The sequence below is a fragment of the Ascaphus truei genome, chromosome 2, assembly GCF_040206685.1.
Source record: "Ascaphus truei isolate aAscTru1 chromosome 2, aAscTru1.hap1, whole genome shotgun sequence".
Lineage (NCBI taxonomy): Eukaryota > Metazoa > Chordata > Amphibia > Anura > Ascaphidae > Ascaphus > Ascaphus truei.
Genome location: NC_134484.1, coordinates 209,691,981 through 209,705,117, shown reverse-complemented (window position 1 = coordinate 209,705,117; position 13,137 = coordinate 209,691,981). Strand labels below are relative to the sequence as shown.

The window sequence follows — 13,137 nt, the reverse complement described above, 5'->3', positions numbered from 1 at the left end:
TTCTCCAAATCCCAGACTATAGGCAATTTGATATCACCTTCCATGTTCAGTACACAGTTTTCTAACAAGTATGGGCAATGATTTTTTCCGCAATTGAAGGGCTCACACAAGTGTGGACGTTGCAACATATGTCCATATATGCAAAGGACACCCACTTTTGAAAATATGGAGAGAACTAAATCGTTCTCCATCAAAAGTTTCATCACGTGTCAAACAGATTTTGTTATATATCTTTTGACATGTGGATGTTTGAAACAATATGTTGGATTGACCACTCGGCAGTTAAACACCCGTGTACAGGAACATGTTAGACTGATAGCCAAGAAAGATGAGACTCATCCAGTATCTAAACACTTTCTGTTACTGTATGTCAGACAGGTTCACTTAATCAGTTTAAATGTACCGCCTTAGAACACATTCCCATGTTGAAACGAGGTGGTGAAAGGACTAGGTTTTTGCATCAGAGGGAGGTCTTTTGGATCTTCACTCTAGGGACACTCCAACCGGCTGGACTGAACTCTGAGTTGGATCTCAATTGCTTCCTATGATGCAGAAACATTTTCATTCTCTTTTTCTATGGCTCCTCCCCCTTTTTTCTATATACTCTATATTCGGTCAGTACCATAGTGTTAGTTCAGCTTGGTTATGTGTTTTATTCCATCATCAATTTGTCTCTTTACACACTATTTTCTGTCATTATTTTTTACTATTTGATACTTAAAATATCATAGATTATTGGGTGTTTGATTTCAATGCAATCCAGTTATTCTCTATGAATTTATATGCATCTGTATATTATTGTCTATATACTACTAATGATGGACACTTATTACTATCATATAAGTGTGTTGACTGTTTTTCTTTATAAGCAATCCTTGGCCTTTGCTTAAGATATTCACTTTCATTATCAGCCATCCCTTTAGCTTACCATATTTCTCAATTATTATGGGGTCTATGACTCTTATAGACTATTTTGTTATTGGGAATGTTATTATAGCACTGCAGAATACTTTGTGGCTCTATACATTATGATTTATGTCAATGTTCCAGGCTAGGGGTATTAGCTTAATCACCATGGTATCAGAATTCATTATCTATATCTTATTACTGTTGAAACATCAATTGTAAGCATTTATATATTGATAAGTCTTATTGATCTAATCATGGGCAATATGGTTCTGCATAATCATTATCTCTATCTTGATATGTTTCTAGCATCATGTTTTATTATGGTTCTTTTACTATAATCAGTACTTATTGTACTGTTTGATTGTACAATCAATTTCACCTGATTGTGTTTATTTTAATTGTTCAGCACCTATATAGAGTGCTTGCTGACCACATTTTGTTACTCCTTGAGAAAGACCAGTCATTGGTTGAAACGCGTGGGAGGTTTTATACTGTTCACTTTTGTATGCGACAATAAAGATATTTCACTTTTATCTACATTAGGACAACTATTTTTTATTTTTATTTTTGTTTGATCAAGCAAGCAATCAGAATCAGTTTCTGTGTGCCCTGGAGCCTGTCCCTTTCTGTACCTTTATTATTGGCCTAGTTAACCATCTCTCACCACCACACTGATACAGCGGTGGCGTCAGGAACTTCATGCCGATTTGAAGTTCCAGGACATTTCGAGACAAGTTACGGTCAACCTAAAGACTTTGTTTATTGGACTGTTTCACCGAGGAAAAGCTAGTTTTGCAGCCTAGACTCCCAGGAAGTGTGTTTTCTCTTGTATTTTGTAATCCACTGTGTGTACGTCTGTTTCTATGGAATAAATGACTATTTGTTTTACTATTTGGATTTGCAGTGATATGAACATGGTATAAAGGTGTAAATGCCTGGTTGTGACAGTGAGGGGGTAACTAGGCCATCAATAAAGGTATTTTGCCCGGATGGTTACCTCTGAGCCATATTTGGGGTTTTAGAGTGTCAACTCTTAAACTTGTCTGTTATGCATAAAATGCATATAATCGCACGACAATAAAGAATGTATGTGTTTTTTACCTTTCCAGGTGTGCTAACCAGTGGAGATTGAGGGGGGGGGGGGGTTGCTGTAAAAGTGTTGTCAGATCGTGTCTAGCTAGCCGGGGTCCCGATTAGCTGGCAACCCCAAAAATGTATCTGGGAATCAGGTTAGATTCCCAGGGATATATAGACACATCATCCCGGTCAAAATCCTCTCTTGAAAACAGTTATGCGACTCACCAGCAGGTTTCAATGCTTCAGCACAGACCAGAAAGGAAAATGGAGGCATAGTGATATGTGTATCCCGGGTACAGTCAGGGGTCCCCAGTATATGCCCAGACCTCCAGTACCAATATAGAGGTTCTGTGGGATACTCCAACCATATATGAAATTGCGAGGGGTTTTATGAAACCTAAGTCCTGTTTTCAGTAAAGAAAGGAGATTCAGCACTGAGAATGAACCTCAGTTTTTTTTATTTATAACAAAGTTTGTTTGTTTTCTTAAGGGAATGAGCTACAGCCCTGGGAATGAACCTAAGCATCGGTTCTTTCTACTTTGGGACTTAGGTGAAATATGGGGGGAAATATTTTGTTTCATAAACGTTTAATAGCCCATAGGGCTATTTGGTTTTTAAAGTCTAAGTCAGGTTTGCAGTGTGTGAGGGATATGGCTAGTGGGAATAAAAGTAAAGGGTCTCATTCTACCCCTCACAACCAAAAGACTTAGACAGAATAAAAGGGTAAAGTATATTTTATTTAACAGTTATGTTTAAAACGTATTATCCTTTTAACTGTAAATTAAGCTGGGACTTTCAAAGCTGGTATTCTGAATTAGTCAGGGGGCTACCAAACTGTGGTGCTACTGTGTCTACTCGAGGTCCGGACTTGAAAGCCACAGATGCTGCCAGAGGTGTGAAGAATATTTGGGCAGGATGGCTAGGTGAAGTACCCATGTTCTGGGATCAATGGAAGCTGTTCCTGCTAACATTCGCCTTCCCAAACCTGAGGCACCTAGCTCCGCGGGTGGCTTCTGCATAACAAGTGGCTAAGGTGGCAAACTCGCTCATGCCCTTGTTCCATTCAGAAGATCCACTTGCCCAGCTTCAGAGGACTGGCAGCCATCTGATTGGCTGGTTGGAATGTATCCACGCTGGAATTGGCTGTAGCATTTTGTGAATGAAATCCAAAATACTATAAGAAAGTCAGCAGCCAATCCGGTGTTGAGATTCTCTAAGATTTTGAGAGCCAAGCCAAAAGCAGCAAATTTGAAATCACCAAAATATGCTCTTGCAGAAATAGACGCGAGCCGCTTCAGAAATTTCAAGGCAAGAATTTTTCTAAGTCCCACTTTTGGGGCCAAGTTCTCAGAATAGAACGTAGCGGTCGCGGCTGGGATTGCAAGCCGAAAAGAGTACCAGGACGTTTGGTACTATCTCCCGGTCATAGAATTTCGGTGACTCCGGAATGGATACAGCGGTGGCATCAGGAACTTCATGCTGATTTCAGTTCCAGGACATCTCGGGCTAAGTCCCGGTCAACTACAAACTTTGTTTTATGGATGGTAAAAGCTAGGAAAGTCTAGTTTTTCCCCCCTGCCCCCCAGTAAGTGTGCCATTCTCTTGTATTTGGTAATCCACTGTGTATACATCTGTTTCAATGGAATAAATGACAATTTGTTGTATTATTTGGTTTTGCTTAGTGATATGATCCCGGTATAAAGGTGTAAATGCCTGGCCTCCCGTGACACTTATCTCCCGTGACAGTGGGTAAAAGTGGCAGTTGCCCCGGATGGGTATTTAGGCCTTGCGGAATGGTAGCGCGAGGTGTTAACCCCTTCATTACCTCAGTGGTTGTAACTGCTAAGGTAATGAAGGGGTTAACGTCATCTGCTTACCTCCAGCAAGGCCTAAACATTCACCCTGGGGCAACTACAAGCTTCACCCCTGTACCAATAACTATGCAGTGACAGCTATTTAACTCTTTCATTACGATAGTGATTAGCCGCTAAGCTAATGAAACTGGCTGCAATTTTATTTTTACTGCACAGGATTGATACCTGAATCTGGAGTCCCCATCTGCCTCCGTTATCGAACCTATGCAGTAAAAATAAAAGAAAATGCTTTTTTGCATCTTGCAATATCTTTAGAAACAGTATATATTTAAAACCAGAGACAAAACATGAAACACAGACAGAGCTCAGTGCTACATCCATTAACACAGATACACGGTACAGTGCCTATATATATATATAAAGATATCTTTTGAATAAATGGTCTTTTAGTTTAACCCTTTGGCCAAAGTGTTGTAAGCCCTTGAGCCCCTCCAAGGCAGACCACATCTCAAGGGTCCTAACACTAAAATAAATTCTTAATAACCTGTACATTACCAGGAAGAATGATTTATAATAAATCTGTCAAAATTAGTTGCATAGTTCTAAGTCTGATTGAAGCTCTTATTAACCTGTACATTACCAGGAAAAGCACTCTGTATTAGATTTGTCACAATCAAACTGTATGCAGGTTCCCATGGGTGTGGAAGGTGCAAAGGAGTGAGTTTATAATAAATCTGTCAAAATTAGTTGCATAGTTCTAAGTCTGATTGAAGCTCTTATTAGGTGTTCTGTGTGTTTTGCAATTCTGTTCAGCTGGTCCTGGCTGATTTGGAGGGTGGCTCCTCCTTCCCAGTTTTGAAGCTCACTCCCTCCCACTTCTAAATGGTTAAAAGCTCACTCCATTGCACCTTCCACACCCTTGGGAACCTGCATACAGTTTGATTGTGACAAATCTAATGCAGAGTGCTTTTCCTGGTAATGTACAGGTTAATAAGAGCTTCAATCAGACTTAGAACTATGCAACTAATTTTGACAGATTTATTATAAATCATTCTTCCTGGTAATGTAAAGGTTATTAAGAATTTATTTTAGTGTTAGGGCCCTTGAGATGTGGTCTGCCTTGGAGGGGCTCAAGGGCTTACAACACTTTGGCCAAAAGTTTAAACTAAAAGACCATTTATTCAAAAGATATCTTTATATAAATATATATATATAGGCACTGTACCGTGTATCTGTGTTAATGGATGTAGCACTGAGCTCTGTCTGTGTTTCATGTTCTGTATCTGGTTTTAAATATATATTGCCATGCTCAGTAGCGCTCCTCTTTGACACCTATACGCATATATATATATATATATATATATATATATATATATATATATAGTGGTTATTTTGGGGGTTCAATATGAGCTTATTGGGGTTCTGTATCTTTAGAAACAGGCTTTAGCTGGGGCCAAAATATTGCAAAACGTTTTAAAGTATGATAAGCTTGTCACTGCTTAGTGAATAGCAGTTTACTGAAAAAAAAGTGATTTGGGGCTTTTTTTGTTTTTTCATATGACTTTTTTGTCAGAATGTTAATGCTTGTTAAAAAGCTGGTAGAGCGTGATACTGCCCTGTTATCAAAGTTTAGTGATTAGCAAAACAAGAAAAATTGTGCTTTAAGGGCATTTACCGTGCATTAAGCCACTTATTGAAGTTCAGTGAATGAGCCCCAAAGTCTACATTGGTGTTTTCACACTCTCAAAATACATCCGGATTTGCCTTCCTTTTGCATGGATATCATGCACTACTCCATAAATAGCAGGAGCTCTACATTTCAGAAATGTGTAAGACAACCATCCCTATTGTGTGTATTACTATAGGTTATTGTGTATGCATTGCTGATAAAAAGCAAACTATGTTTAAACATACTTATTTAGCAGTAGGCAGGATAATTCAAACTCTAGACCTGTATCTGATAGGCTTGCCATATAGGGTGTACTGTGTAATTCATCCTACAGTGTCTATTGAAAACACTACATAGTTCATCTCTTCCAACCAGTTCTAGTTTTTCAAATATCATACAGTGTAAACTATAGATATCAACACTGTTTGCATACATATGCAAATCAGCATACCCTGCGTCTTTTTGTGCAATCTTATTTATCTGGAATATCTCTGAAGATGTAGCCTGCTGCATTACGCATTTTATACAGATAAGCTTGGTCTAATGAAAGCCACAAGTTACAGTGCATAAACAATACTTCCTCTCCACTACACAGAGTCTATGAATAAGAGTGCCTTTGGCAGTGGGCTATGTACAGCATTGCTTTTCCATTTCAATCTACAAAAACTGACTTTCTTTAGTGCTCTGCTAACCTCTCTTTAAAAAGTAGCATTCTCCCTTGTGACTTCTTTGGTTTTACAATGTGCAACACGCCTGCAATATGGCCTGCAACTCTGTGTGACTATCTTAGTCACCTGATAAAAGTTGCCCAGTTGGTTGCAATACAGCTTTAAGAAGAGAAATATAATTTTCACTTTCAAAGATCCTCTGCATAAAGTAACTTATGTTCCCTATGAATATGAAATATTATTAATATTTGCAGTTAGGGACCATCTGCCTCATGCAATTTTAGTGCAATCATTAGTCTAAATGATGGTGTTGTGGCAAGTTGCCACTTCCCCATAGAGAGTTCTCAAAATCCAAGTGACATCTCTGAACAAGTCTGCACATGTGCATTAGAGTGAGAATGGATTCTGTATAGACATACAGGCAGAAATGTACCATAGCTAGGACATTGGGTTACCATCAGTTGATATTTGTAGTGGGACAACTATAACAAAACAAAGACATTTGCAATTGGGGTATTCTGGATGTCAAGTTATGCTGCCAATCAACAACTCTTAGTTTTGCAGTCACTAAGGAACAGCGATATTAAAACGATGGTCCCAAAATACCCTGCAGGCAATGTCACCAGGAGGGAAATAGAAACACAGCACTGCACAGAGCCAACACATTATCTGCATCAATGACCACTGCAGTCTAGCAGTGTTTTAATAATACAGCTCCTATTGGATTCCCTTCTCTTGTGAATGGGCTGCAGGGGAAATGATGGCTGTAGGGTGGAGAAAGACAAGGAAGTAGCCTGGATTGCAGGAGGCAAAACATTGTCCTAATCTGATTGTTAACAGATTGCAATGGCACTGCTCTTCTTTCTATTACAGCCATAATAGCTTTGAGTTCTACTTTTGTCGATGCTTTTCAATTTATCTGTTTGAGGATTTTTCCAAAACTAATAGTGCCTTGCTCTCTCACGTAGATTTCCGTTGATGCTATTAGTCTATTTAAATATCATTGACAAAGGAGGTATTCATAAAACTGATGATATGATATGGAACTGTAGCATTGTGGAGAGTGCTTGCACTAAACTCCCCCATGCAAATTCAGCTAAAAACATGCTAAAGTTGTTTTGTGTTTTTGGCAATGTCTTGCGGCCATGATTTGCTGAGAGAAGCAATTTTGCAATAACCTCTAAATCACTCATATGAAAACGTCAACACCTGCAGTAGCCTTCCTTAATTCAAGTATGTGTGTTTATCTCTTTCTAATATAGTTAATGCATATCTTGATTTCTAGATAGAATAGGTTCAAACGGTGAAATCTGAACACATAGAACCACGATCAAGGTCATTACTACCTAAAGTAGGTTAGTTAATCTTCCAATGTGTCACCAAAATACATATGGTTAGTTTTCAGGAGATAAACTTTAGCTTTTTAGTTGTTATGATAAAAGGTTTACATTCCATATCAGTTCTACATACAGTGCCCTGGATTTTGGCAGCACTTATTAATATTGTTATTAATATCCTTTTAATTTTATAACTACACAATCTTCCTATCATAAAATGTGCACTGCATACACTAATTATTAGTGTTATTTTGTGGATATTACTCAGGGTAAGCATATAAACAACCAAACTCCTGGGGAATACTGATTTAATTTTATGATAGGTAGGAGCATCTCAAAAGGCTATTGTCTAAAAAGAAAAAAAGAAAAAACAAGCAATAATAAAATGTTTTGTACATTCTCCTCTGTGCTGTCTAAACAATTTGGCATATCTGATAACTGCTTCTTCAGCTGCTGTTCAGCCTCTTCAGAACAAAAAGTAGGATTACATTTAGACCATGGCATGCTATGAAAAGGATTGTAAAGAACTAAATGTAAAAATGAATCAAAATTTGAAATATACTTGTATATTGCATTATTCACCTTCTTTTTTATGCGAGCGATCAGGATTCTTCCTGTTTCTTTTTTTTTTTTTTTATATATATATTGAAATGCCCATGAAATGTGAAACGCATAACAGTTAAAATGTAATTGTGAATTGCAAAAGTGAATGACTGTGTGCTCTTGTGATGCCAGAAATAAACACAACCTTGTATTCAAATAAAGTTATATGCATGTATGTGCCTTGACCTCCTTCTTTTCTTTTTTCACTGACAGTGTGTTCGTTTTGGCCGATTGGTTCAGACTTCAAACACAAAAAGTCCCCTTTTTTTTTTACAAGGGGTCTTTAACAAAGCTCTCCTCTCAGTACCCTCCCACTGCATTCACTTGCAAATCAGTGTGTGTGTGTGTGTGTGTGTGTGTGTGTGTGTGTTAAAGCCTGCTTCTCTCAGCCCTTAACCTTTCCATACTCAGTGCTGCAGCTCCAGCAGAGGCAGCACAACCTCTATGCTTGAGGGAGAGCTGTTTTTTTCCTCCCTTATTAATCAGATAGAAAGTCCCCTTGGTTTCTTCTTCCTGCTTGCCTGGGTTAAAAGTGATGCCGTGGGAAGGAGCCCCAGTTAAAATCAAGCAGAGGAAGGAGGTGTGTTTAACAGACAGAGTGGGGGGGAAAGAAGCAGTGCCAGTGATAGCAGCATAGGAGCGCTGACCAGCGTATCACTGAATGGGACTCTCACCCTTCCACCTCCTATCGCCGGTAAGGAGATCGGGCTTTCTTCTTCCTAAGGCAGAGTTAAATGTTACAGCAGCAGCAGCCTCCTATTGATCTGACATCTGAATACTGGTTTTAGTACAGTCGGTTATGTGTAAAGTTAGCAGCTCAGGTTATTGAAGGTCACCCCACTCACTGGTGTTGTACACTGAGGGATGTGTGCTTCCTGCTCTGATGGAATATATTGTTGTTAGATCTTATCCTGCTGTCTTCAAGGCATGAACCTGCTTGCCTGCGCTCTCTTATTTCTCTGCACAGGTGGAATAGATGATACCTAACGATCATTTTCCTGGAAATGCCCAAGGCAGAATATCTGTTGTATACACTTTTGATCATCCGGAGCAGTTACAATCAGTTGGGTTGTATGCATGTATATTTTCATCTATACAGCTCCTGTCATGTAACCAACAATTTACTGAGCTAGCATACACAACACTACAGATGATGTGCATACTATATGATGCATGCACTTAATATAAGAGATAACTGGAGAATAATCCTTGTCCCACATAGTTTTACCATGTTGGATGAAGAAAAGCTCCTTTCAGAATAATTATCATGTTAAACGTCCTATAGATATAGCTAGCAAGTAGGGACTGGAGCCTAATCATTTCATGGCTTTCTATATGATCTTTTTTAATGTACTGTAATTACAAACAGTTTTTGCATTTATGTGCCTATTGCTTTTGCTCAGACTATGTAAATTAAGTGCATAGTAATATTTTGTTGGTGTTATATATTAAGAATATCACAAAGGAGGACGTTGCTGTATAATTTGACTATGTCTTCTGTTTTTAAATGTTTGCATACTATAAAGATATAAATGTCAGATTAAGTGTATGCAATAAAATCCATGTTTTATTAAGTGTACAGCAGAGAGGAGAAGTGCAAATGTACAGTATTATCTAACTAAGAATATGTGGGTGACATTTTTAAGGAGCAAGATACTGAATCAATGTACAGTAGTTACTGGATTTTTATATTTGGAAGTTGTTTTTTGTATAAATCCATATGTACTCTAGTATGACCTCCTCGGAAAGAACGATATTGTTTTTCTGTTTGAAAATGGAAAGCAGACATATACTAGAGTGAAACCCACAAAGAAAGAGCAATTGTACTTGAATTTGGCATGAAGCAGCTCTTGTATCAACTAGAATATACAATACAAGAAATGATTCAACTACAGCAGGTATTGCAATACTGTCTATAGCTCTGAACGTAACAGTCTTTCACAGTCCACATTAAAGTCTTAACCAGATAAATATACTTTCACTGCTGGCTGAATTAAGGGAACAGTCAGCTTCCTTTAAAAAAAAAGCCAGCACTAACACTAGATAATGACATTAATTTGATTTGCACACCTCACTGCACATAGTTCCATGGTGAGGGTAAAAATAAATCATATATTTGCCAGTTGGGTTACTTTCTGACTGAGTTTGGGTTTGTTTATTTATTCATGTGAAAAGTGGGACAAAAATGAAAAGGTATCAAACAATCCTTCATGTCAGTCTCCTGCAGCCTTTTTAAGGCCTGATATGGTTCAGAGGATATGCAATGTCTGCAAATTCTGAATTCCTATTGCCCTCTTCCTTATTTCTTTTTGATGTCTATTGAATAATGCAATGCGTGTATTTCATAAATATCCAAGAGATGTGAGTATTTCAAACAATAACTATTGATTAAAGTAAAAATGCATCCATAGTTTGTGGGGCAATATGATTAGATATAGCTCTGGGAATCAGTCTTATTCTGTTCCATGCAATTTTCCTTTGCAGTCATTTAAGAAATGGGCACGCTTCCATTCCTTTAGGGATTTCAATATCCCTTTGGGTTCTCGAGGAAAACCAATTTGGAGCCATCAACTCAGTCAAATACATACATGCCTGAGAACAAATTGACATATGCCGTCCTTTTTTATATCACTTTGTGTTAGCAGACAGTATTCATTTTCAAAGCTAGAAACAAAAACTGCCTTAAGATATGATTCTTTTTTGTGTATATCATCCTACTAGTGTAATTCCTAACAGTATGATTATTTTATAATTAATATGTATCATAATACACCACAGTAACGATAAAAAGGTGATTAGCAGACATAGTTTTGCTGCAAATATATGAGTAGTAATTAAAAACTTGGTTGAACTTTCTATTTCAGTTAAAGTGTCTGTTGTTCCTCCCACATTGGTCCTGTGGGATTTAACTACTATTCCAGTCTGATATCTCTTTGAAGCAAATGTCTATTCCCTTGGGAAATATGATTCTATTCTCCCTACTCCTTCTGTTCCCATCAAAGGATACCCTTTAATTTATTTGACTGCCTTGTATGTGGGCTACTTGTAATTATGCCAAGCTATGAGGATTTAGCAACAACTATTCAAAGTATGTACTGTATATACTCACTTGATCACTTTTTAGGGGCAATCATTGTGATTTCACATCTAGTTATGTGTACAGTATGTTATTTGTTAGTCGGTGAATCATTTGTGATCAGGAAGTAAAGTTAGTGTGTGTCTAAATCACGTTTGAAAAATAGAAATGCAGTGCTGGTGATGTTTGATGTTTGTTCTTTATAATTGTATTAATGATATTGCTATTTGCTTATTTAAATCAAGGAGCAAGCACGATCTGCTAAACATTTCTGCAGTTATGTTTATAATCACCTTTTCTATTATTGAGTGAGTGATATAAGGTAAACAGGGACACATTTTTGAGTCAACCATTGTAAAACTTGCCTTTCCAGAATATGAGCTTCTATAATGGATTTCAGTCAAATTAGCCAAATACAGACCCTTCAGAAATTAAATAGCTAGAGATTAAATTGTTATTAGTTTGTCATTTACACTCTTCCATTTCTTTGCACTATTCCAGAGGAAACATGTGCCCATATTAGGATTAGGTAGAAAGTTCTGCATGGGGAATCAATATTTCTACTGATTAAATGTAGGATTTGCCTTGCTATTGAACGGCAACTGTAGAATCTGAAGTGTGTTCAAGCTAAGATAACATTCTGGGGGAGCTAGCTCATTTACTTCTTGCTTAGTCATACCACTATATCCCCTCTGTGTGTACTAACTTTATTGTTTTGTTCCTTTTAAGTATGAAAATAAGTTTAAAAACAAAAATGAAGTGGCATCTGGATTCTGTAGTCTCATTAGATAAAGGAGAATAGTGACAATCATATTACACACCACCATATATTAATTATATTAAACATTCTGAATGATCTTGTTTGTACAGGACAATGACTGGCAGAGTATTAAAGATATAAAACAAAATATTACATTCTAAATAGTTTGACTGTACCATGTTATGCAAGGTACTAATTTATAGCACCTCTGAATTTTTTTAAGCTCGAATTTGATTTTCTCAGCTATTTGTCTGTTATCAGTAAGTAATTTTTAAAAGTTTTTTCAGCTTTTGTAATGGTTCCTTTAAAATGTATGCTTTCTGAAATGAATTGGGTCATAGAAAGCTTGAAAGCATGAATAACATAATAATTGATTGCTTTTATGGCACTCAGGGCAAAGGACTGTAGTGTACTTTCTCTTGCCCTGTCACCTGACCTTCTCTTAGCCTGACATAAGTAGCTTTGATCTATTTACCTTCTGGAACTATATCATCTTGCCATGTGATTTAGTTGTCTGTGAAACAGTTCTGCAGTGACACTGAGATCATACATGCTTGGATCAATGGTGAAGCAATGAGTTTGCATTTTCTATTGTAACATATTTTAGAATTATAAATGTAGACCATTTTCCTTTAGAGGTAGGCAAAAAAATAAGCTCTCTGCTCTTAACATTACAACCACCCTATAACACTTCCCAGGTAGGCATTTATGTTTGTTTAAGAAATAGCAGTGAATCCCAGAGCAGTGTCTGTGCTCTTTAGCTCTGCTCAATAATACTAATTCTATTATCTGGGTGTAATGTTTGCAGCCGGTTGGCAATTACTAAAAACTAGATGCTTTTGGAGCATTTGAAATGTAGTGACAGAGATGTTCTGGCTCAGAAAAGGGTCAAACTGTCCTTCTTTCTATATGAAACACTGGAAGAAACCTTCATATGTTTCAAGGTGAAAGGACAACACAGCAGGGAATGGAACAGACCCCATCTTTGTACAGTAAATGCCTTTTGTTTAAATTCAGTCTCCCTTCACACGAGCTGTGGATACTGATTAATCACTGTGATTGTGGTATTTTTTCTTAGCAGTAAGAAAATACAGTACCAGAAAGGAAAGGTCATTTAAAACTTGTCTTGTTTGCATTAGAAAAATAATGTAAGATCACCATGACAGCTCTTTGCTACTGTACCTGCTTTTACACTGGAAATATTGAGGTATGTTGGCTTGTTT

General features: G+C 37.3%; 1 protein-coding gene across 3 annotated transcripts in view; it reads left to right on the top strand.

The window, feature by feature from the left end:
- The first annotated feature begins 8,498 nt into the window (after window positions 1-8,498).
- LOC142487138 (cadherin-6-like) overlaps window positions 8,499-13,137 on the top strand; it is a 431,390-nt gene continuing 426,751 nt past the window's right edge. For all 3 annotated transcript variants that reach the window (XM_075585907.1, XM_075585904.1, XM_075585905.1), the window contains exon 1: window positions 8,499-8,772. In XM_075585907.1, coding sequence (XP_075442022.1) covers window positions 8,740-8,772 — 33 coding nt within the window. In that variant the 5' untranslated portion in view covers window positions 8,499-8,739. The remainder of the gene's footprint in view (window positions 8,773-13,137) is intronic.